Source organism: Agelaius phoeniceus, chromosome 18, assembly GCF_051311805.1.
Source record: "Agelaius phoeniceus isolate bAgePho1 chromosome 18, bAgePho1.hap1, whole genome shotgun sequence".
NCBI lineage: Eukaryota > Metazoa > Chordata > Aves > Passeriformes > Icteridae > Agelaius > Agelaius phoeniceus.
The window spans coordinates 2406666-2426950 of NC_135282.1; the positions used below are offsets into that span (position 1 = coordinate 2406666).

At 45.8% G+C, this 20285-nt stretch overlaps 1 protein-coding gene across 2 annotated transcripts in view; it reads left to right on the forward strand.

The window, feature by feature from the left end:
- Window positions 1–11515, forward strand: part of SBNO1 (strawberry notch homolog 1) — a 31413-nt gene extending 19898 nt beyond the window's left edge. For both annotated transcript variants that reach the window (XM_054645833.2, XM_054645834.2), the window contains exons 19-32: window positions 51–220; window positions 931–1062; window positions 2155–2290; window positions 2710–2822; window positions 2923–2994; window positions 3442–3541; window positions 4036–4110; window positions 4356–4502; window positions 4581–4675; window positions 4811–4903; window positions 5309–5446; window positions 5948–6024; window positions 6738–6931; window positions 7789–11515. In XM_054645833.2, coding sequence (XP_054501808.1) covers window positions 51–220; window positions 931–1062; window positions 2155–2290; window positions 2710–2822; window positions 2923–2994; window positions 3442–3541; window positions 4036–4110; window positions 4356–4502; window positions 4581–4675; window positions 4811–4903; window positions 5309–5446; window positions 5948–6024; window positions 6738–6931; window positions 7789–7931 — 1685 coding nt within the window. In that variant the 3' untranslated portion in view covers window positions 7932–11515. The remainder of the gene's footprint in view (window positions 1–50; window positions 221–930; window positions 1063–2154; window positions 2291–2709; window positions 2823–2922; window positions 2995–3441; window positions 3542–4035; window positions 4111–4355; window positions 4503–4580; window positions 4676–4810; window positions 4904–5308; window positions 5447–5947; window positions 6025–6737; window positions 6932–7788) is intronic.
- Window positions 11516–20285: the final 8770 nt, after the last annotated feature.

Genomic DNA, 20285 nt, shown 5'->3' on the forward strand with positions numbered 1-20285 from the left:
CAGTTAGGCAATAAAATTCTAAATCTCAAAGAGTCTTTCTTAACTTTCAGCAAACAGTAACACAAACAGCAGCTTTGTAACGAGTCAGGATGCTGTTGAAAGGGCCCAACAAATGAAAAAAGAACTGCTGGATAAACTGGAAAAGCTGGCTGAAGATCTTCCACCTAATACACTGGATGAGCTTATAGATGAACTGGGTGGTCCTGAAAATGTTGCAGAGGTAGGCTGGTATTCACATATAAAGAAAAAAGTACGTTTTTAAAGAGGTTATCAGTTTTACACAGTGATCTCAGGAGTGAAAGCAGAGGTTACTCTGCTGATGCCTCTCAATAGAAGAGAAATTTGAATATTGTGTCAGAATACAGGGGGAGCTCTGAGTGGGTGAACACATTATTTGAGATTTGATAGCTTCTGCTTGGGTAAGTCACACCAGTTTCTCCTTTGTTTTACTGTGGTCTGTTTATCTGACTGGCTGTAGTCAGTTTGCTGCTGGTGTATTAAACAGACAGGAGCTTTAGCTCATCCTCCAAGGCAGTGGAGATCAAGAACCTTTATGTGTTGATGAAAAGCCTGATTAATTAATCTCACAAGGACTTCAGAAAAATGTCTTTAAGCTACCTGTTTTTATCAAGTAGCAGCATCAGTGTGATTTAAAAGACCCTGTTAAAATCAGTGGCAGCCTAAGCTGTCTGTTTAGCTTATTTTCTTGGTGCTGCTGGTAAATCCCTCATGAACAGTGCCATTATACACCATCATTTCTACACAGATTTGCTCTGTCATATTCCACATTGCAGATAATAGTAGTTTGCACTCAGAGTAAATTACTGAGCATTTTAATGTGGGTGCATGGATAAATAATGCAGCTTGGAGCAGTTGGTGCTGGGGTGGGTTTGGCGTTGCCCCTGAGGTTGTGTTCCCTCCCCTCTGAAGATGACCGGCCGCAAAGGCAGAGTGGTGAGCAACGACGACGGCAGCATCTCCTACGAGTCCAGGTCTGAGCTCGATGTGCCTGTGGAAATCCTCAACATCACAGAGAAGCAGAGGTTCATGGATGGAGATAAGGTAATCTTGGAAAGACTGCATGCAGGCAAATGTGCCAGATGCCATAGGAACTCTAAGCTATTCACCAGTGACTGGCAGGTAGTGTAAGTACCAGTTAAGAAGCACTCTGCTGGTTTGTTTTTCAAATCAGTGAGTTTAAAGGTCAGGCTGTAGTTTGGGTGACCTCTGAGGCCCCATGTACCAAACTGAAAGCTGGCACCTTCAAGCTGGTTTTGTAAAACAATTACGTGTTTAAAAGGCAGGTTTGTGATTCATATCTTTGATTCATTGATCTGGGTTACTGTGCACCTCCCCTTCCAAGAGGAAATAATTAAATTGGGAAGTGGGGAAGACCACTGTATGAGCACTGACAGTGAGGGGTGAAGGGAAAAGGTGGGGGCTGTTAACCTTAACCAGGATTGAGAAGTCACACTGGGAGGAGTGGTGACTTCTGCCCTTAATGTTGCACTCTGAAAGAAAATCCTGAATAATGGTAGAATTGTGTCTGATAAAAGGAGTGGGGGGAGAAAGCCCTTCCCAGTGCTTCACTTGGGCCGTGCTGCCACAAGAGGGCAAAGGAGTAAATGTCACTGTGCATGGAACTTGTGTGGTCCCTTGTGACACTTGAGGGTAAAAACTCGGGTTCCTGTGAGTGATTTGTGCACAGTCCAAACATTTACATTCTTTCAAGGCAAATGCATTCAGGCACTGCAAGGGCTGGATCCTCTTCCCTGTACAGCCTTAGCAGCAACATTTTGTCTTTTCTGGTGTTGGCAATTGGAGCAAGCCTGTGTCCCTCCCCTTTTCCTTCAGAGTACAGGCCAGTGTCAGGGAGCCCTGCCCTCTGGGATGGCGAGTCTTTGTTTGCACAGAGAGTTGTTGTTGAAAAGTAAAGCAAACCCCCCTTCTTTCACTCAGAAGAGTTCATTAGCATTTCTAACTGTGATACAGAGAGCCACACCTTTGCTGCCCTCCCCCTGCCTTGTGAGTAACAGTGGAATCATTCCAGACCCATCTTTGGTAATAGTTGTAAAACAATACTTTTTTTATTTTTGGACACTGAAGCTTGATCTTGGGTTTATTGCTAACTAAGAGCTCTTTTCTCAATCACAGAACATTGCCATCATCTCAGAGGCTGCCAGCTCTGGTATCTCACTGCAAGCAGACCGCAGGGCCAAGAACCAGCGGCGGAGGGTTCACATGACCCTGGAGCTGCCGTGGAGCGCGGACAGAGCAATCCAGCAGTTTGGTAAAGCACTCACTGTCCTGACCAGCAGAGCCAGGAGTGATGACTGAACTTACTGCTAACATGGAGAATCAGATGGAGCAGGCATCCTCCTAAGGACCCCTCCAGTCTCTTGTACCATGAAGAGAATTAATTTATCTGTGGTTGTAGCTAATGTTCTTAAAAGCTTTGAAAGAAACCTCACAAACAACCCTAGGCTGCAGCTTTGGAGTTTCATTCACATGTGAAGTGTCTTTATAGAAGTTGCCACAATTTTTAGAGTATCTCTGTGCTACTTCTGTTTGCTGTATTACAGCAGAATCTAATTTTTAAGCAGGATTAAGTTCTACCTTTTTTCCTTGCTCTTCACAGTTCACATTTTATTTTAAAAATTCTATTTCACTGAATATATCTAATTTGCATGCTTCTACTTAATTATCCAGGAAGAACTCATAGATCCAACCAAGTGACTGCTCCAGAGTATGTGTTCCTCATTTCTGAACTGGCAGGAGAGCAAAGATTTGCATCTATAGTTGCAAAAAGACTGGAGAGTTTGGTAAGATGTTTCAAGAGGTCTGATCCTTCCTTTGAGAAAATGCAACTTAGATTTCTTTTTCTTAAAAGTTATATTTCATGACAATGATGTGTCTTAACAGGGAGCCCTCACCCATGGGGACAGACGGGCCACAGAAACTCGAGACCTCAGCAGATTCAATTTTGACAACAAGGTGACAATTCTATTTCTATTGGAGAGCTCATACTGTGCTGCTTATTCCACAGGTGACCTATTGAGGAAGGTTCCTCTCCATCCCTTTAACTCCATCCCTTGCTGATGGAAGGCCTCTTTCTGTAACCCAGAATTCTGTTTGTGAAGCCATGTGGAACACACATGTGTAAATCACTTTTCTGCTCTTGCAAACAATCAAAGTCTTAAGTAAATGGTGTGTGTCCTTTAAGCCACAATGAAAGATTAATTTGGCAGTTCTAATTAAAAATTTAGACTGGGCTGTTTTCAGTTATAAACTGCCCTACATAAAGGTGATAAACAATTCCCTTCACTATTGCACAGAAAAGCTTTTAATTGTGAATTATAAATACCTGTTAAACCATGTGTGCCTGGAGCTGTGGCACAAACACTGGATGCCATTGACAGAACAACTTTCTTTTTCACACAGTATGGCAGAAATGCTCTGGAGATTGTTATGAAATCCATTGTGAACTTGGACTCCCCAATGGTCTCACCTCCTCCTGATTTTCCTGGAGACTTCTTCAAAGGTAAGGCTGTGACACCTTTTGGTCCTTCTCCATACACAGAAAATGGAAATGCTGTTAGAGCTGTAAAACATTGTTACAGTTTAAAATGATCAGCTGAGACAGATGGGAGTAAATGCCCAGTGAGAGTCTGTGCACATTGCTTGAATGTTGAAGTTCACACTTGAAACCAGATCTGTGAACTCTGTGTGAGGAATGTTCTGTATCTGCCTGGCCAGTGTATTACAAACAGATTTTTATCTTTATTTTCCCATTGCCTTTTGGAACTGTTCTCAGGCATGGGGCCATTGGTGCTTTCCCCTTCCTGGGTTTCCTGCAAGGACAGAAGGCAAAGCTGTGTCTTGGTTATTGATGTATTTAGGTAGAAACTGCAATAATGGGAAGTGAGGGGTGTCAGAGGCTTTGGAATCAGATCCTATGGCTCAACAAGCTGTGACTTCACTGGGTTATTTTTAGATGGCAAAGCAGCTATGATTGAACTCCTTTCTCTTTCCTAGATGTTCGTCAGGGATTGATTGGTGTAGGCTTGATAAATGTGGAAGACAGATCTGGAATCCTGACCCTTGATAAAGGTACTTGGGTGTTCAGTGCATCTCTAGAATGTCCCTGGGAACATCTTTTGTCATGACAGTGCATTCCCAGCTTTAGAACTGAACTTGTAACTCTCTAAAAGTGAGCTTTTTTGAAGAACTTAATGTTTTCTGCATTTCTGAAAGAATAAGTAGTGTTTGTAAGAATCTTTGAGTACTGATTGAGGGCCTGTGGTTATCAGACTTAATCTTTGCCCTAATACATGTATTTCTTACTCTTTTTTAAGATTACAACAATATAGGGAAATTTCTGAATCGAATTCTTGGCATGGAAGTCCATCAGCAGAATGCTTTGTTCCAATACTTCTCTGACACGTTAAATGCAGTTATTCAAAATGCTAAAAAGAATGGAAGATATGACATGGGCATCTTAGGTGAGTAAATCATTTCACAGTGTTCTTGAACTTCAGTGAGAACAGAGCAGCAGAATAAAACTCTGCTTTCCTTTTCAGACTTGGGCTCTGGGGATGAGAAAGTGAGGAAGGCAGATGTTAAGAAGTTTTTAACTCCTGGATATTCTACCTCTGGCCATGTAGAGCTGTACACAGTAAGTTGATCCTTTATCATCTCTGTAGGAACTGATAACATTTGCCAGGAGGTTTTTACAGTGGGTTCAGTCCCCAGGTGTGTAACTGTTTTAAAGTTGTTCCCACTCAAATACCCCTGCACTGCTCTCTTGTAGATCAGTGTGGAGAGAGGAATGTCTTGGGATGAAGCAACAAAGATCTGGGCAGAACAAACAGGTCCAGATGATGGATTTTATTTATCACTACAGGTAAGATTCTTCTGTCTCTTGGACTATGTTCAGAGGTTTGGGGGGCTAAACTGAAAAACTTACTTGTTCAGTTCTGCAAAATACATTGAGCCTTACATTCATTTTAATTTTAAGATTTTTATAACATTGAGTATGAAATTCTTCCTTTTATCTCCTCAAGATATTTCCTGATAGGAATATGAGTCCAAACCCAAATTAATAGCTCTTAGTTAAACCTGCACCAGGAAATTGTGGTTTCACTGTGAGGTCAGTGTGGATTACTGTGTTCTAGAGGTGTAATACTGTCCTTGGTTGTACTGTTACACACTCCTAGTGCTCTGTGAAGAACACAATATGGAATCACTTAAGCAGATAATTTCATCATGTGTTAATTCAGGAAGTTTTTCGTTTGTCTTTTTTTTCCAGATAAGAAATAACAAGAAAACAGCAATTCTAGTAAAAGAAGTAAATCCTAAAAAGAGGCTTTTTTTGATATACAGACCAAATACTGGGAAACAACTCAAACTAGAGACATGTGCAGACCTGAAAAAGAAATACAAGAAGGTAACCATTAAAGTTATGCTTGTTTTTTAATTTAGAAAAGTTTGAAAATAATTATAAGGCCTTTTTTTTTTTTTTTGTATTTATGTATAATTTTGACAAGTCAAAAAGTAGGCTTCTTTCTCCAGAACAGAGCTTTTATTTGGGTCTTTTTAAGCAGGTCTACATGATTTTGGCATTCCTATATCCATTTCTGAATTTCTTTCAGAATATAAATTATCTGTGGTGTGGTAATAAAAAATGAGGCTCCTTAGGGTCTAGCATGTGTTGAATTTGCAAGAACTTGAGGAAACTCACATCAAGTGGATTATTGTAAAAGCTCTGAGGTTCTGCTCATCCTTTGGGATGGATAATTCGAAATTATTATAATGTAGGATGCTGTACCTCTGTACACCATCCTGATGCTGGTGCTCCCTCCTTTCTCATGATACCAACCCAATTCTTTTTATTCTGTGTAAGTTTTGATGTGTTTTACTTCATTCCCACTCTGGATGATTCTTCCAGGTACCTTCTGAGGATGCTCTGCCACACTGGCTGGAGCAGTACAACTCCTCTGCAGACACCTGCACCCACGCCTACTGGTCAGTGTTTGTGCTTTAACTTCACTGTTTCACTTTGGACTGGTTTATCCCTGCTCTTCTTCTGTCCCTCCTGTAAAGCCTTGTGTTCCTTGTGTCAGGGAAATAGCCCCATGACCAGTCAAATGACCCAACTTGTGAGATAATATTAAGCTTTGTACTTGCCCTGAAGTCCCTGTACATGAGATGAGTGTTAATGTAGAAATTACACTCACAGTGACTCAATAGTGACTTGTGCTTGAAGTGTCTTCATCTGTTCTGTTGCTGTAGTCTGATAGTTCAAATGTTATTGGGGGGAATGTTTAGAGATGGGATGGATGTCAGAAACAGCTGTTCCTCCTCTGCTGCCTCCTGTGTGGCTGAACTCAGCTGGTGGCTGAATTCCTGAGGAACTGCATAACTGGTAGAAGTTTCAGATTAATATTGGAGCTTCTGAAGTACCCTGATCAGATACCAGTGTCCTGTAACGTTCTCCAGCTCTCAGGTGACCTCAGTGATGTTATCTTTGACTCAAAGCTCTGTCTGTGCATTTTGTAGATGGTGCTTAACTAGGCCAGCCCTTCCCAAAGCTTTCCCATCATCTGTTCTCCAAGTGTCCTTCCCTTGGCGTGCGTGCTCGACTCTGAATGCACATTAAATAACCACGGGTCTCGTTTTTAGTGAAATGAGAATTTAGTTTGCAGCATGGTTCTGGAAGCTTTTCTGTCTGCCTGCAGGAGAGGCAACTGCAAGAAGGCAGGCCTGGGGCTGGTCTGTGAGGTGGGGCTGCGCTGCAGAACCTACTACGTGCTCTGTGGCTCCGTGCTGAGCGTGTGGACGAAGGTGGAAGGGGTGCTGGCCTCCGTCAGCGGCACCAACGTCAAAATGCAAATCGTGCGCCTGAGGACAGAGGATGGGCAGAGGATCGTAGGTGGGTGCCTGGGCTGCTGCTCCTCAGAGCTGGGGTGGCTCTGAGTGCTCAGTGGCTCTGTGCTGGCAGCCACGTGGCTGAGTTTGGATAAAGGTGTTTCAAAGAGAGCAGGCTTGTCTGCTCTGGAGGGGCAGCTTTACTATGGTAGTACTTCTACACAGAGGTTAGTTTCTTATTCAGCCAGGCTTTGGAGCACTTAATCCCAGTTCTTTGGATTTACTGCAGCAGAAATGTCATACACAGCCTGCTCCAGCCAAGGTTCTCTGACATCATAATGGCTCCACTTTTTCCCCCACTTTTGGCAATGAATAGTAGGCCTTTGAAATAATTGTTTTCGTGGTTTTTGAGCTACTGAAAGTGTGTTAGAATGACTTCAAGATGATTGTCTCTTGACTAAACCTCATAGTGGAGCCCTCAAAACAAGGACCTCAGAAACCAAACTCTCCAAATGTTTTGTTAAATGTGGACTTCCTGTGGATGTGCCAATATCATGGCAGCTCCTCCTCTAGTACCAGTGTTCTAGGATGTTGGAAGTGGGTTTTTCCATGTTTAAACTTTCATGGTGATGTAACTTCTGTGAGACTAGAAAAGCAAAAATAGCTGACTTCTCATGACAGCAGGTAACATGAGAATAAATTTTGTTGTCAGGCAAAATGAGAACTTCTTTCTCTTGCTTCACAACCTAAAGGATGTGAAGGACTGAGGAGCAGGACTCGTGGCTGTGCTGATTAGACTTGACATCAGAACAGTCATTATTGAATGTTGCTTAAATTAAAGGGTGCAGTCATCAGCCTGAGCTCTTAACAAACACAGCTGATGGTGTTTTTATGAAACCATTGATGTGTTGCTGTTCTCAGGTTTGATCATTCCTGCAAATTGTGTGTCGCCCCTCGTGAACCTCCTGTCGACGTCCGACCAGTCGCAGCAGCTCGCAGTGCAGCAGCAGCAGATCTGGCAGCAGCACCACCCCCAGAGCATCACCAACCTCAACAACGCATGAGAGGACAAAGCTACAGGTGTTGACTTTGGTGTTTGAGGAAAAGGCTGTAAAAGCATATCACTTGCATAAAAATCAGGGACAGATTCCAAAGAAATATAACTTTTTCAGTTCAGTTGTGTCTCAAATACTTTGGGAATAAAGAGATCTAAAAAGGTTGGTAGAACTGAAAGCCAGCAGTTGTTTATGGTGGTGCATCTGTCTTTCCTTATGCTCTCTGTAGTGCTTCCTGTTTGCTTTTACTTTTGGCCTTTTAAGCTACAAACCACAATTTGTTTGAAAATGCTTGAAAATCCCCAAGCAGGCTTTATTTTTATCTTGTCATACAGTGCTCAGGGTTTAACGCAGTGCATCGATGCCATTGCTGTGGGAGATCTCGAATGCATGTATTGAGTATATATATAGAAAATATATATTGGGTTTTTCTCTTCAATTTGAGTTTATAAAAGCATGAAACCTAGAGGTTGCACATCATGCATTCAGGTTCCTTCCCAGTTTCTGTTTGACAGTGCATGTCTTTGGAAACGGGCATGGACGGCATAAACACACGAGACAGGAATTCAGAGAGAAACACAATCTTAGTTGTACAGCATTGGTTATTGCATTTTTATAGTGTTTATACCCAGGTGTTGCATTTTTTCTGGTTCTCTCCTGGGAGTTATATATTTGAGTCTACAACATGTTCTTTTTGTGATAAACATCTTAAATTAAAATTAGTTCATTTTTAATGTATTAATGGTATTCCTAATGTGTACTGCAAAGATGGCTGGATGCCTGTTTTCCTTAAATTGAAACATTTCCTTAATCTGAGGTGGTTATGGAAACTTAAGTGCAAATTCACTTCCATCTCGCATACAATCTTATATTTTTTACTTCATTAACATAATTTAATTTGTCACTTTTAAGATGAAACCTTACTTGAGCTGTAAATTAGAGAATGGGAAACACTTGAGGGTTCCGCTGTATGTGCTGTTTCTGTTATGTTTAATATGTTGTAAGACATTGTAGAGTTTATCTGGAGCTGTTTAAAAGAAATTGTAATGTACAAATGTGAATAGTCACTTATCTATAATATGGGTAAGTTTTGTTTTGCCTATAATAGTAGATGTTTATAAGAAAGTGAAGGACAATGTTTGTCATTTCTTGCTTGCACAGGTTGCACTATTGAAAAATTGAGATTGTATAAACCTGTCCAAAAAACTACAAGATAATGATCTTGTAGATGTCAAATAAAAGTTATTGTACTAACAAGAAGTGGAGTCTTGTTTAGGCAATCACCATATTCCAAAAAAACTAACAAGTCTGTACAATTGGAATTGGACAGGACTTGGCATGTTCCTGCTCTAACCAGGCTTCTGTCTTGCAGCCCCAATCTCTCGGCTGAACTCGCTAACGAGGCAAGAGCTAAACTCTGTCTAAAGCTCCCTGTGTGTTTAAGGAAGGCTCAGCTCAGTTCCAGAGCAGGATGGCTGCAGTGTGGCACCTCTGAAGCACTCGGTGAGCCACTCAAGGGTCAGAGTGGGCCAGAAGAAGGGGGTTCCCTTATGGAATTGTCCCTTATTTATTCCATAAATCCCTTATGGGATTATTGCTCCTGAGGCTCATTAATGCTCCCTGTGCCAGCAGCTCGGTGTGGTCACCAAGGGAAGGAGGGAAGGGAGACTTGGCAGGGAAGGAAGTTTTGCCCAGTGGTCAGGAGGGATGAATCCCCTGCTCCTCCTCAGGATAACTGGAAATGCAGATCTGGAATAAATCCTCTGCCCCCCTGTGCTGCTGCACCTCTGTAAATCCCTGGGATGCAGGTGCTCAGTGCTGGGGCATCTTCAGTGTGCTGGGAGCAGGGGAGGGGAGCTGAGCACTGTCAGAGCACTGGCAAACTCCAGAGCACAGGCTGTGGGGGAGGCTGTTCTGTGTTCTGTACCCACCAGGGGATGGATTTGGCACCCATTCCAGGAGCAGGGCTGGGATTTTGAGGAGTGTGTTGACAGATTACTACTGCAGCAGACAGCAAACCAAACTGCCAGTAACGACAGGCTGTGTGTGGCTGCTGCTTAATTGTTACTTGCTGTAGAAACTTCTGCCATCTGAGATGGTGACATAACATTTTAGGTCTTGGTATCCTCAGTAAAATAGTTCTGGAAGTGGTAGACTCACAATTAGTGATTTTTAATTTTTTTTTAATAATGATTTAAATACACTCAGTTCCTAAGTGCTCTTCTCAGCCTGGTGTGCTCACTTTGATTGTTGGGATGAGCAGATCTGAGATATTCCCTGTATTGATGAGCAAACAGCACTATTTTGCTTCAACCTTTTAAACTTCCCATGGACTTGTGTCCCCTGGAGGGGAAAAAAAGCTGACAGTACTTCTAAGATGCATAAGAACTGTTCCTGTTCCAGAAATCCATTCCTCTACTTGCTCCTCTTTGCCTGCTCCTTGCACCATCACTGCCTTGGCTTTGCCATCCACTTACTAACACAGCTGCAGCCACGGCTCTGGACTGTTGTAACATCTTGAAAGTTAACATCAAAAAAAAAGAAAACAGCTTTCAAGCCACAGCAATATTTTCTCTCTTGAAAATTCCTACTCGGTGCTTGGGGTGTGGATTTTGGCATTTGTTCCCTGCATGAGCTGCTGATAAAGCTTGGGGAGAAAGGGAATGTAAATTGCCCTGGATGGGGCAAGAACAGTGGCTGGTGTCCCTTTGCAGCACTGCCTGTGAGACAAACATCTTCCTGGGGGGGAAAAAAAGACCAATTATTACATCCTAAATGACCAGGCCAGGCAAGGGTGGTCTCTGTATTTTCCTGCTTGTGGGGTATTGATCTGCTTTGTACCAAATGAAATAGAAAATGCTTTGTACATCTGCAATGGCCATAAAGCCTGTAAGGACAGAGGGCTCTGGTAACAGGGGCAATGCCACGTGTACAATGGCAGCAGCTCCTGTACTGTGTGGATCTTGGAATTGTGCTGCAGAAGGGGAAGGTACATACTTGAGTTGATTTGGGAACTGAAAACCCAAATTTTGGGTTCTTTTTTCTAACTGTCCCTTGACAGCAACTCAATTATGACTTGTTAACTAGTTTCATAATTAAGATATGTCTGGCATGATAAATGCAATTATAACCCCCTCAAAATCTCCTTGCACTGCAAGTATTCCACTTTTTCCAGTGGCTGTGTGGTTCATTGGGAACACACTCCTCTTGTAAGGACTGAAAGTTCCCCAAAGATGCAAGTTCTCTGTTCCATGTGTAGTATTTTCTTTGTAAATGGAGAAATCTCTGCAACCTGTAAACGCTTGTTCAAGTGAATTATCAAGGGGTTTTGTATTTTTCTTTTGTGTTTGGAATAACTTCACTCGGCTCCCAGTGCAGTCTGTACATAAATAGAGCCTGTTTGTATATAGAGGTGTTAAAGGCTACTGAATTATTGAATGTAAATAACTCTCGTTTTCCTCTGTGGTTTTTTCCTTCATGACCTTCCCAAGATGTATTCCTATTTTCTCAACCTGCCACATGGGCAGCTTGTGTGTACTTTGAAATATATATAGAGCATATATAAACCTTCCAGGGTGTGTGTGTACATTGTAGATCTTATGTGTTGTCTTTTTTTTTTTTTTTTACCCAAAACTTCATTGTCTGTCGCCCATGATCCTTTTGATGCTCTGTGGGTTTATTCTACATTTTTAGTGTAAAATGCATTCCCTTGAGAGAAATGGACCCAATGTCTTTCAGTGATGCATGTTCACTTGGTGGCTGTATCACAGAAACAAATAATTTGAGTTTTCATACAGATTGTTTCCTTCAGTCTTTTCAGTATTTCAGAACTTGAGCTTTAATCCTAGAAACATTTCTATTTTCTTCCACTTACTGGTATCCCCAGCTGTGCATTCAGTCAGTTCCAAAAATCAGAGTTCTAGAATTAAGTTCTAACACATCAAAGTCTATTACTGCTTTTATATTAAGTGTGAGCTGTCTTAAAAGTGCTCTAGAATGGCAGTGATTGAGAGCAGAAAAGATGTGTCTATTGTAGCATTTTCCTGGGACAATTCTGAGCTTCCTGTCATGTGCAAAATGAGCTTAATGAAACTTACTTACCTTGGGGAAAAAAACAGAGCAGGTTTTTAATTGCCAGGTAAAAATAATCTATTTCCATCGAGGTTGCAGATGAATAAGAAATCCCATTAATTGTCTCTCAGTTATCCCTTGAGCTTGCAGCAGCTGTCCCGTGGGTCTGGCCCTTCCCCAGCTGCAGGGCAGGACTGTGGCCCTGCAGTTGTTCCTGAACTCGGTGATTTGCCCAGTCTGAGCCAGGGTGAGGAGCCTGCGGCTGCAAACAGCAACAAAATTCCTCTGGTAGTTCCTGTGGTCACCGTGAGCTTCGAACGGGGAATGCTGAGAGCTCAGGGGTGCTGCTGTCCCTGCTGGGTTTGTACGGGGCTGGCAGGAGCAGAGTGACCCAAGCACGGCCCAACAAAGTGACACAAAGTGACCCAAGCACGGCCCAACAAAGTGACACAAAGTGACCCAAGCACGGCCCAAAACAGTGACACAAAGTGACCCAAGCACGGCCCAACAAAGTGACACAAAGTGACCCAAGCACGGCCCAACAAAGTGACACAAAGTGACACAAGCACGGCCCGGCGGACCCGGGAAACCTCGGGGCTGCCCTTCCCTGGGAGCAGCAGCATCAACCCCAGGGGCTGCTTTGGGTGGGGAATGAGTTTGAAAAGCAGCAATTTCTCTTCTTGAGGAGAAAAACAGGGATGAAAAGGCTCTGAGGTGCTGTTTCTCAGCCCCACTTACAACAGCTGCAGGCAGGTTGCCCCTAAAAGCTTCTGCTGAATAGAGTGAGGTGTAAAAACCTGCAGAGAAATTCCTGGGTCTGATGTGCTTCGCTGTTTCTTTATTGGCTCAAAATAATTTTTGAGTGAAAGGGATTTAAGGCACCACTAAGATCCAAGAATAGGAACTGGACAGAGTTAAGCTGAGGCCAAAACTCGTGGAAGAAATCTTTTGCCTGCTGTGTCCTGAGCCAATATCCAGGATTCTGTGAACCCGGCACCCTGTGTGTGAAGGATGCTGAGATGTCTGGGAGGAAGCTCAAAGTGAAGCATTTGGTGCACTTAAAACAGGCAGCTAAACCAAAATACAGAAGTATGTTCAGATTTAAGGGATGTCCTGCAGTGTCAATACCTGAACCATGTGTGTTACATTTTATTTTGTAAGAGCTGACTTTGGTTGGTGTTTCTGAACTTGGCTGTGCTTAGGGCATCACTCAGTGACAGGGGCCTTGTGGAGGAGTAGTTTTCCTACACTTAATTTGTACTGGGAAGGATAAAGAGACATTTCTGCTGCCATTTCTGATGCCATATATATTTATGTCTCTTCTTCCTGTCTTGGAGAAGATAACCAGGAAAATGCCAGCTTCCTTGCAGTCACAGAATCACATTTTTATTTGCCAAGTAATTTGATTTATTTTTCAGTCATTGCCATATTGAGTTTTATTGGAGGTGGGTGTTCACTGCCTCGGCACCTTCCCTGTACCCCAGCCCTGCAGTAACTCACTGGGAATCTGCTCTGCACAAAGGATACACTGATTTTTTGAGTAGGGCTTTGCTATTAGTGCTTGTTCAGTCTCCACCTTTAAGGGTCCAAGGTGACAGAATCCCAAAGCCACGCAGGATTTCAGCTGAGTTGTGTGAGGTGTTTTTATTGCCTGCCCTAATGGGAACCTCTGCCAAGCTGAAAGCCTCCATCCTGCAGCCTGGGGTTGTGCTGGTCCCAAATGTCCCCAGAGCAGCAGGACTTGGAGTGCCTGGCAGTAAAACATGAGCAGTGTTTAGGAAGATTTATACCCCAAAGATGACAGAAACATGATGGACTCCATACCCAGTTCTTTCTTTTTTGGTAAAAAAAATTGTTCAATAAATTAAGCTGATTGCTACTTTGGGACTTTTTTTCTTTCCCCTTTTAATTTTCTGTTCTGGAAGTTGCCCACAGAGATGCTGGAACGCCTTTCAGCAACACATCTACACCCATTGAACACACTCATTGTCACACTATTTTAGGATCCCTCACACTAGCAGAAGTCATGTTCTAGTGATCCAAACTGCTTTTCTTTCAATCCACTTGAATCCTGGCACTTAACCTGGTTAATGTCACTGGTAAATCAAACTGGTTTATTGGTAGTTAAGAGCAGACTCACAACATTCTTGAAGTGTTAATTGTGTTGGGCTTAAAAAAGAGAGGAGGGTTTATAAAAAATATATCAAGATTGGAAAGTATCAACTTCATATTTTATGCATATTTTATGCAAAGTATGAAAATAGTTTTCCTTTATCCAAAGAGTTAGTCTGGGGTAAACAGACTAATCTTAGTTTTGTACATCATTTAACATTGACTTTTAGTCTCATTTTCCCCAAATATGGAAAAGTGATGATGCCAAGATCTCAGCAATAAATGAAGATGCCCAAACCTCAGAATTTAATTATTCATTTTCACAAAGCAGTAGACTTTGTTCTGTAAGTAAGAGAGAAATTTCTTAAGAGAGGTTTTGGTTGGCTCCTTTCCAGCATGTAAATAATACACCTTAAAAATGCCAGCGAGGCAGTGCAGGAGCTGACAGCCTCTTCCTTTGGAAGTCCAGGTCTGGTTTGTGTGTTCCTCCCACATTTATAAAGTGGAAGAACCAACTTTGCCTGCTAAATGCACAATGACTTGCAAGGCACGAGCAGAGCTCTGTGTCAGCTTAGCCAGAGTGAGTTAGATCATAAACCAGGGTGCAAGCGATTGAATCCCTCCTGGGTAAGGAACACAAACGTGCAGCAATGGAACGGTGGCGATCTGAGCCTGCACAATTCCCACTGTTCCCTCTCCGTGTGGGAATCCTGGCCTTTGGGACAGGGCAGAGCTGCCCCGTGCAGGGAGCCCTTGGGATCGGGACCTTCCTGGCACCATCTCCTGCCTGCTTTAGGGAGGGCGCCCAGTTCTGCTGCCCCCAGCCCGGGCTGCTGAGCCACCCTCACCCCCCTGGCCCTTTGCTGCTCAGCCCTGGTTTCCTCCCCTCCCTGTGTCCAGAGAAAAGCCCAGGAGCTCCTGGAGAGGGGAATCTCCCGGAGAGGATGCCAGAGCCTGGCCTGGCCTCCCGCAGCCCCTCTGGGGCCTCGGGCCCTGCCCTGGGCTCGGCCTCGCACTGCGCTGCTCCAATTCCCGACCTCGCCATCGCCCGTCCCCAGCGTCTGCCAGGGCTGTAAATCCTCACATCCGGGATTGTCCCTCCCTGTCTGGGCACGGGGACAGCGGGCAGAGCTGCCTGGGCTCCGTGGGGAGCACCCACTGCCTGTCCCCTCCCACAGACCCGGGGGGACACCACGGCCTCCCCTTGTTGCTCTTGCAGAGGGAAGAAGGGGTTTTTAGGCGGTGTGCCAGGGCAGGAGGCTGCTGTCGCTCTTCAGGTAGATGTTTAGGCAGAGTTTGATCGTTTACTCGCTAAAAACACTTTGTGTTTAGCATCACCCTGTCCCAGCGCCTCCACCGGGAGAGGGGATCGGCACTGCAAGGCTCTGCACCCCGGGCTGGGCATACGGGCTTCACACCACCGAATCTCTAACTTGGCAAGAGATTTCAGGGCTCTCCCTTCTGCTCTGAGCAGTGTCCCGGGGCAGGAGCGCACACACGGGTCAGACTCACCCTGGCAAAGCTGTGTCTGGGCTGCGGGCTGGTGAGGGAGGGTCCGTGCCCGGCAGTGCCAGCCGAGGGCTGTGCGGCACCACAGACACCGAGGGGCCGCCGTGCCACACGCGGCGCTCAGACCGCGCTGTCCTGTCACCCTGATTTACCTCCTGCTCTTCCTCCTTCCCCCTTCACCCTGCTCTTCTCTCCCCCGCCAACTCTGGGCTGTTGTGAAGCTCCACATTCCTTTCCCTACAGTCATTTCCATTTTCCAGCCCTGGGCTTTGCTTTCACTCTCTCCTCCGCTTCCTCTGCTCAAATGACCAGTCACAAAGCAATTAGGGATGCTCAGTTGGTGCCACAGGGAGGCTCTGAGGGACAGAGGTGTTTGTGCTTCCGATTATTTGTTTCAGGCATATGACACTGGTCAGGTGACACTTGCTTTGCACTCAGGTGGTTTTCTGTGGGGCTTAACCCCAGCGTGTCCCTTCAAACCGTGATTTGAATCTGCAGCTCAGGTGCCACGTGGAGGATTATTTCACATGGACAGGGGTGCTTGACACCAGCCTCCCTCCAGGAATCCCTCCAGGCGAGCCAACACTCAGCTTGGCTGCCGTGGATTCCTGTGCTCCCAGACGCAGAGCAGGTTCAGGAGCTTTCCCAGACAGGGCTGGGATGAAAGCAAGTCTCAGACCTGCTCTGCCCCAGCCAAAGGGTGGGGTATTCCCTGCCCCGGGCCCACAGCAGCGCGGGGAGGAGGCAGAGGCAGGGCCAGCCCGGCAGTGCCAGCTCACTCCTTGGCACAGCCTTCAAGGGCTCAGGAGTGGGAGGGAAGCGGGAGTCCAGCCCACAGGGCAAGAAGGGAGAGTCCTTCCAGGCAAACTGAAGGAATCGGCAGGGTGGAGCACTCGTTTGTCTGGAAAGATGATGCAGAGAAGCCCTGTAATGTGGGGATAAAGTGATATTCCATCCCTGCAAGCAACAGCAAGCAAGGAGGAGCCCCTTGGCCCAAGCCCCACCATCAGCCCAGCTGCCTGTACCCAGCAGAGCAGAGAGAGCTCCTCTCCTCTCCTCTCCTCTCCTCTCCTCTCCTCTCCTCTCCTCTCCTCTCCTCTCCTCTCCTCTCCTCTCCTCTCCTCTCCTCTCCTCTCCTCTCCTCTCCTCTCCTCTCCTCTCCTCTCCTCTCCTCTCCTCTCCTCTCCTCTCCTCTCCTCTCCTCTCCTCTCCTCTCCTCTCCTCTCCTCTCCTCTCTCTGTAGTTTTATTTGCCAGTTCTTACCAAGGAAAATGAAGCAGTTTCATTTCTACTCTAGTATTTCTTTGCTGGTTTTCATTGGAATCTGGGCTGGTTTTGATATTGGTGCCTGGTGCTTGCTTGCCTGGCAAACTGCAAAGAGGAAAACTTTCATTAGAGAGATTCCAGGCCTGTGCTTCTGTGGCTGCGGGCTTGGAAACTTCTCATTCCTCCTCCGTGCTCCTCCAGGGAGAGCTCCAGTCAGAGCAGGAGAGAGCAGCCTCACTACTCGCGCTGTCTCAGAGCTAAACCCAGAGCACCATCAAGGCCTCTTTATCTTCAACCTTTCCAGCCCCTTCCGACAGCTTTACAGGTGCTGTTCGCTTTTTCTGCTGCCGGTGCAGCCACCCCGGAGGCAGAGCGTCCCCTCGGAGATGGATCGGGCTGCAGTGGCTCCGCAGCCATAGGGCAGCACCCGCGGCGATGCGGAGCAGCTGTGTCTGCCTGGCAGGGCTGCTCCGCTTGGCAGCCAGACAAAGGACTCAGGAGTGGGAGGAAAACAAGGCTGCGAGGGAAAGTCGCTCCGGATAATGCGGCATCTGGCCCTGGGAGGAACCATCTCCAAGTGGGGAGCAGGGCTGGACCGGGAAGAAGTTTGTCAGGGAGGATTTAAGGGGGAAAGCCCGTCCGGAACAGGAATCCACCTGAAATTGGGATTCCACCTGAAATTGTTGCAGGGATTTCCTGGGGCCTGGCTCTGGCTGCTGCTGCTCTTTCCTCAGGAGGGGAGCAATCCAGAGCTTCCAGGGGGATTTTGAGCTGCAAGAAGGCAACAGGGTGGAGCAGGGGAATGTGTATTTTCCTTCAGGATTAGGTTGGTTTTGTGCGTTTTGGTGAGGATGGGGCAGTAGGCAGCAAATATCAGCCAGAAAAGGCAGATCACAGAGGAAGGACACCAAAGGCTGTCAGCTTTCCCTTGGGAACAAAAAAAAGCACAAGAGAAACTTTGTAGCATCAGCAGGAAGCTGTTGTGGGGAACAGAGACAGGAATGGAAGGAGCTGTAGCAAAGCGATAAGAAAGAGCAACATAGATGCCAAAAAAGCATAAAATGCACAATTTTCCCTCTGTGCCAGGGTCCCAGGGACGTGCTGGGTGTTCTGGGGAAGGAAAGGTTCTGCACCAGGAGCTGCTGGCTCATTACAATCCCTGTGAGAAAGGTACTCAGCTCTGCAAAGCTTCTTTGAAAACGCTGTTTGTTAGAGCTGACACTCACTCGCCTCTACCACTCGTGCTTTCCACAGAGGTTAAACCTTGCCTTCACCCAAGGCTTAAAAAGCTTAATTTTCAGTCTAGGCCTACCAGAGGCTTTTCATTTTGGCTGATGATGTTAGTTGTAGCACCAGAGCAGTTTGGAGACTCGAAGATTAAATTGGTGCTGAGCAACTTGAAGGTGCATCTGTGGTTATTTTATGCACAATGCTGGATCACCAGAAATGCAGGGATAAGCATTTGAATATAAACTCCCTCTAGGAAAAGGAACAAACTTCCCACTTTTTTCCCCTTGCTGCTACATGGGGCTCTGTGGTGGGTAAGGGACAGTTAGAATACCCCCAAGTCACTCAATTCATTAAGCCTGACAACAATTAATTACATTAAAATTAATGCGCAAATTTAATGTTTTACACACGTCAAAGACATGCCAGGAAAAAAAAAGAGGGTCTTACTGTGCCACCTTTCATTCTTCTCACAGTTGATGTAACCCAAGGTGATAAGGAACAAGCCTAGTTTGTGCTCCTCATTTGCAGGTCCCCGTGAGTGTTACAGCACAGCTCTGTGATGACTGTTTCGTTCTGTTGCCAGATAAAAGGGGACAAACGAGTTTGTTTCACAGCATGGCCCAAGGCCCCCGGCTCTGTGGCAGAGCTGCCAGCACCTTCCAACATCCCACTTTGCATGTGTATTCCTTACACCCTCGCCCAGGGCCATGGCACCGACCCCAGAGCTTTGGGAAGGGAAAACCTCCTTCAAATCAGTCACAGCTCTGGCTAAGCACGGGCTGGAGGCAAACTCTGTGGAAACATTGGCTGCTCAGTATTCCCAGTGGTTTGGGAGGAGCAGAGGTGAGGAAGTCAAACCAGGAGAGGGAACAGAGAAAATACCAAGAGAAGAAAGGGGAGGGGGACAGAGTGAATGTGGCAGATATTACACAACTCAGAAGAGGCAGCTGTACCTGGAAAATGGAAAATTCATCATCAGCACTTCTTGTAGTGACTGAAGAGACAGACACATCTTCCTGTCCATCCTCCCTTGCTGGAAAACAGCAGTTCACACGTTTATTTTTAAGTTACATCTTAGTGTGCAGAAGGCTTGCAAATGTCACCTGTGTGATAAAATGGCTCTGCTGTATTTCCTGCTCTGTGACTTGGCCACTTGGTGATGAAGAGCTGCATTTGCTGTCAGTGAACACGACCGAGCCATCGGGCTGCAGAGCAGGGACCTGCAGCTTGCTGCACACAGCCTGGAGCTGGAGCTGCCACACTCGAGGCTCAGTCTGTGTGTGCAGAGCACAACTCCAGCCGTGCAGCCCAGCCTGGCACACCAAACAAGGTGAAACCACAGGCAGCCCCTCCAAGGGAGCTCCACTCTGTGGTCACCCTGCTGAGCAGCCAGCCCAGGGCCTGAGCACAATGGTGGTTTTGTTCTTGTGGCCACACCTGGCTCAGAACAACTGCAGTGAACCCTCAGAGCACATGGCAGATGGGAAGAACTTGCAGGTACTTCCTACCCTGCAGTGAGTGCCAAAAAACCAAGAGTAAAGTCATCTTAAATAGAGTCTGAGGCCAAGCAGTAAGTTTGTCCTTTACCAGGGTCTTGTGTCTCGTGCCACCACTGCTGCCTGTGCCCAGAACACTGCAGAGCAAACATCAGATACCCAGATCTGACACTGCTGGGCCCCTGCTTACAGGACAAACCATGCTGCCCTACAAGCCTGACCACCTCATCAAGCCTGGCCCTCACACCTTGCTCCAAAGCTCACAGTGCCTTGTGCTGAAGGAAGAATAAACTTTACAGGACTTTTCCCACATCCCCTGCCTCCCCCTCAGAATACTGGATATTTTGAAGCTGTCTTTATTAAAACACAGGGGATCTTGTCCTTCACAGTGTTGCTCTGAGCTCAGTTTTGTAGAGTTGGTGTAAAGCTGTGAAAAGCACGGCAAGCTCGGAGTGCTCCCATTCCGCTCTCACTTGGTGTGACTGTAAACAACCACAGGATGGAAAATCCCAGAGTGGTGTGCAGGACTTCGCTGGCCTTCCAGGATTCAACAGAAAGGCTGTTATTTACAAATCTGGAAGTGGAGCTTTAGGTTTGCAGAGTTTTCACTCACACAGTGAAGGTTTACCAGTGCAGCCTTTCAGGGCTCTAAGAAGAATTGCACAGTTGTAATCACAAG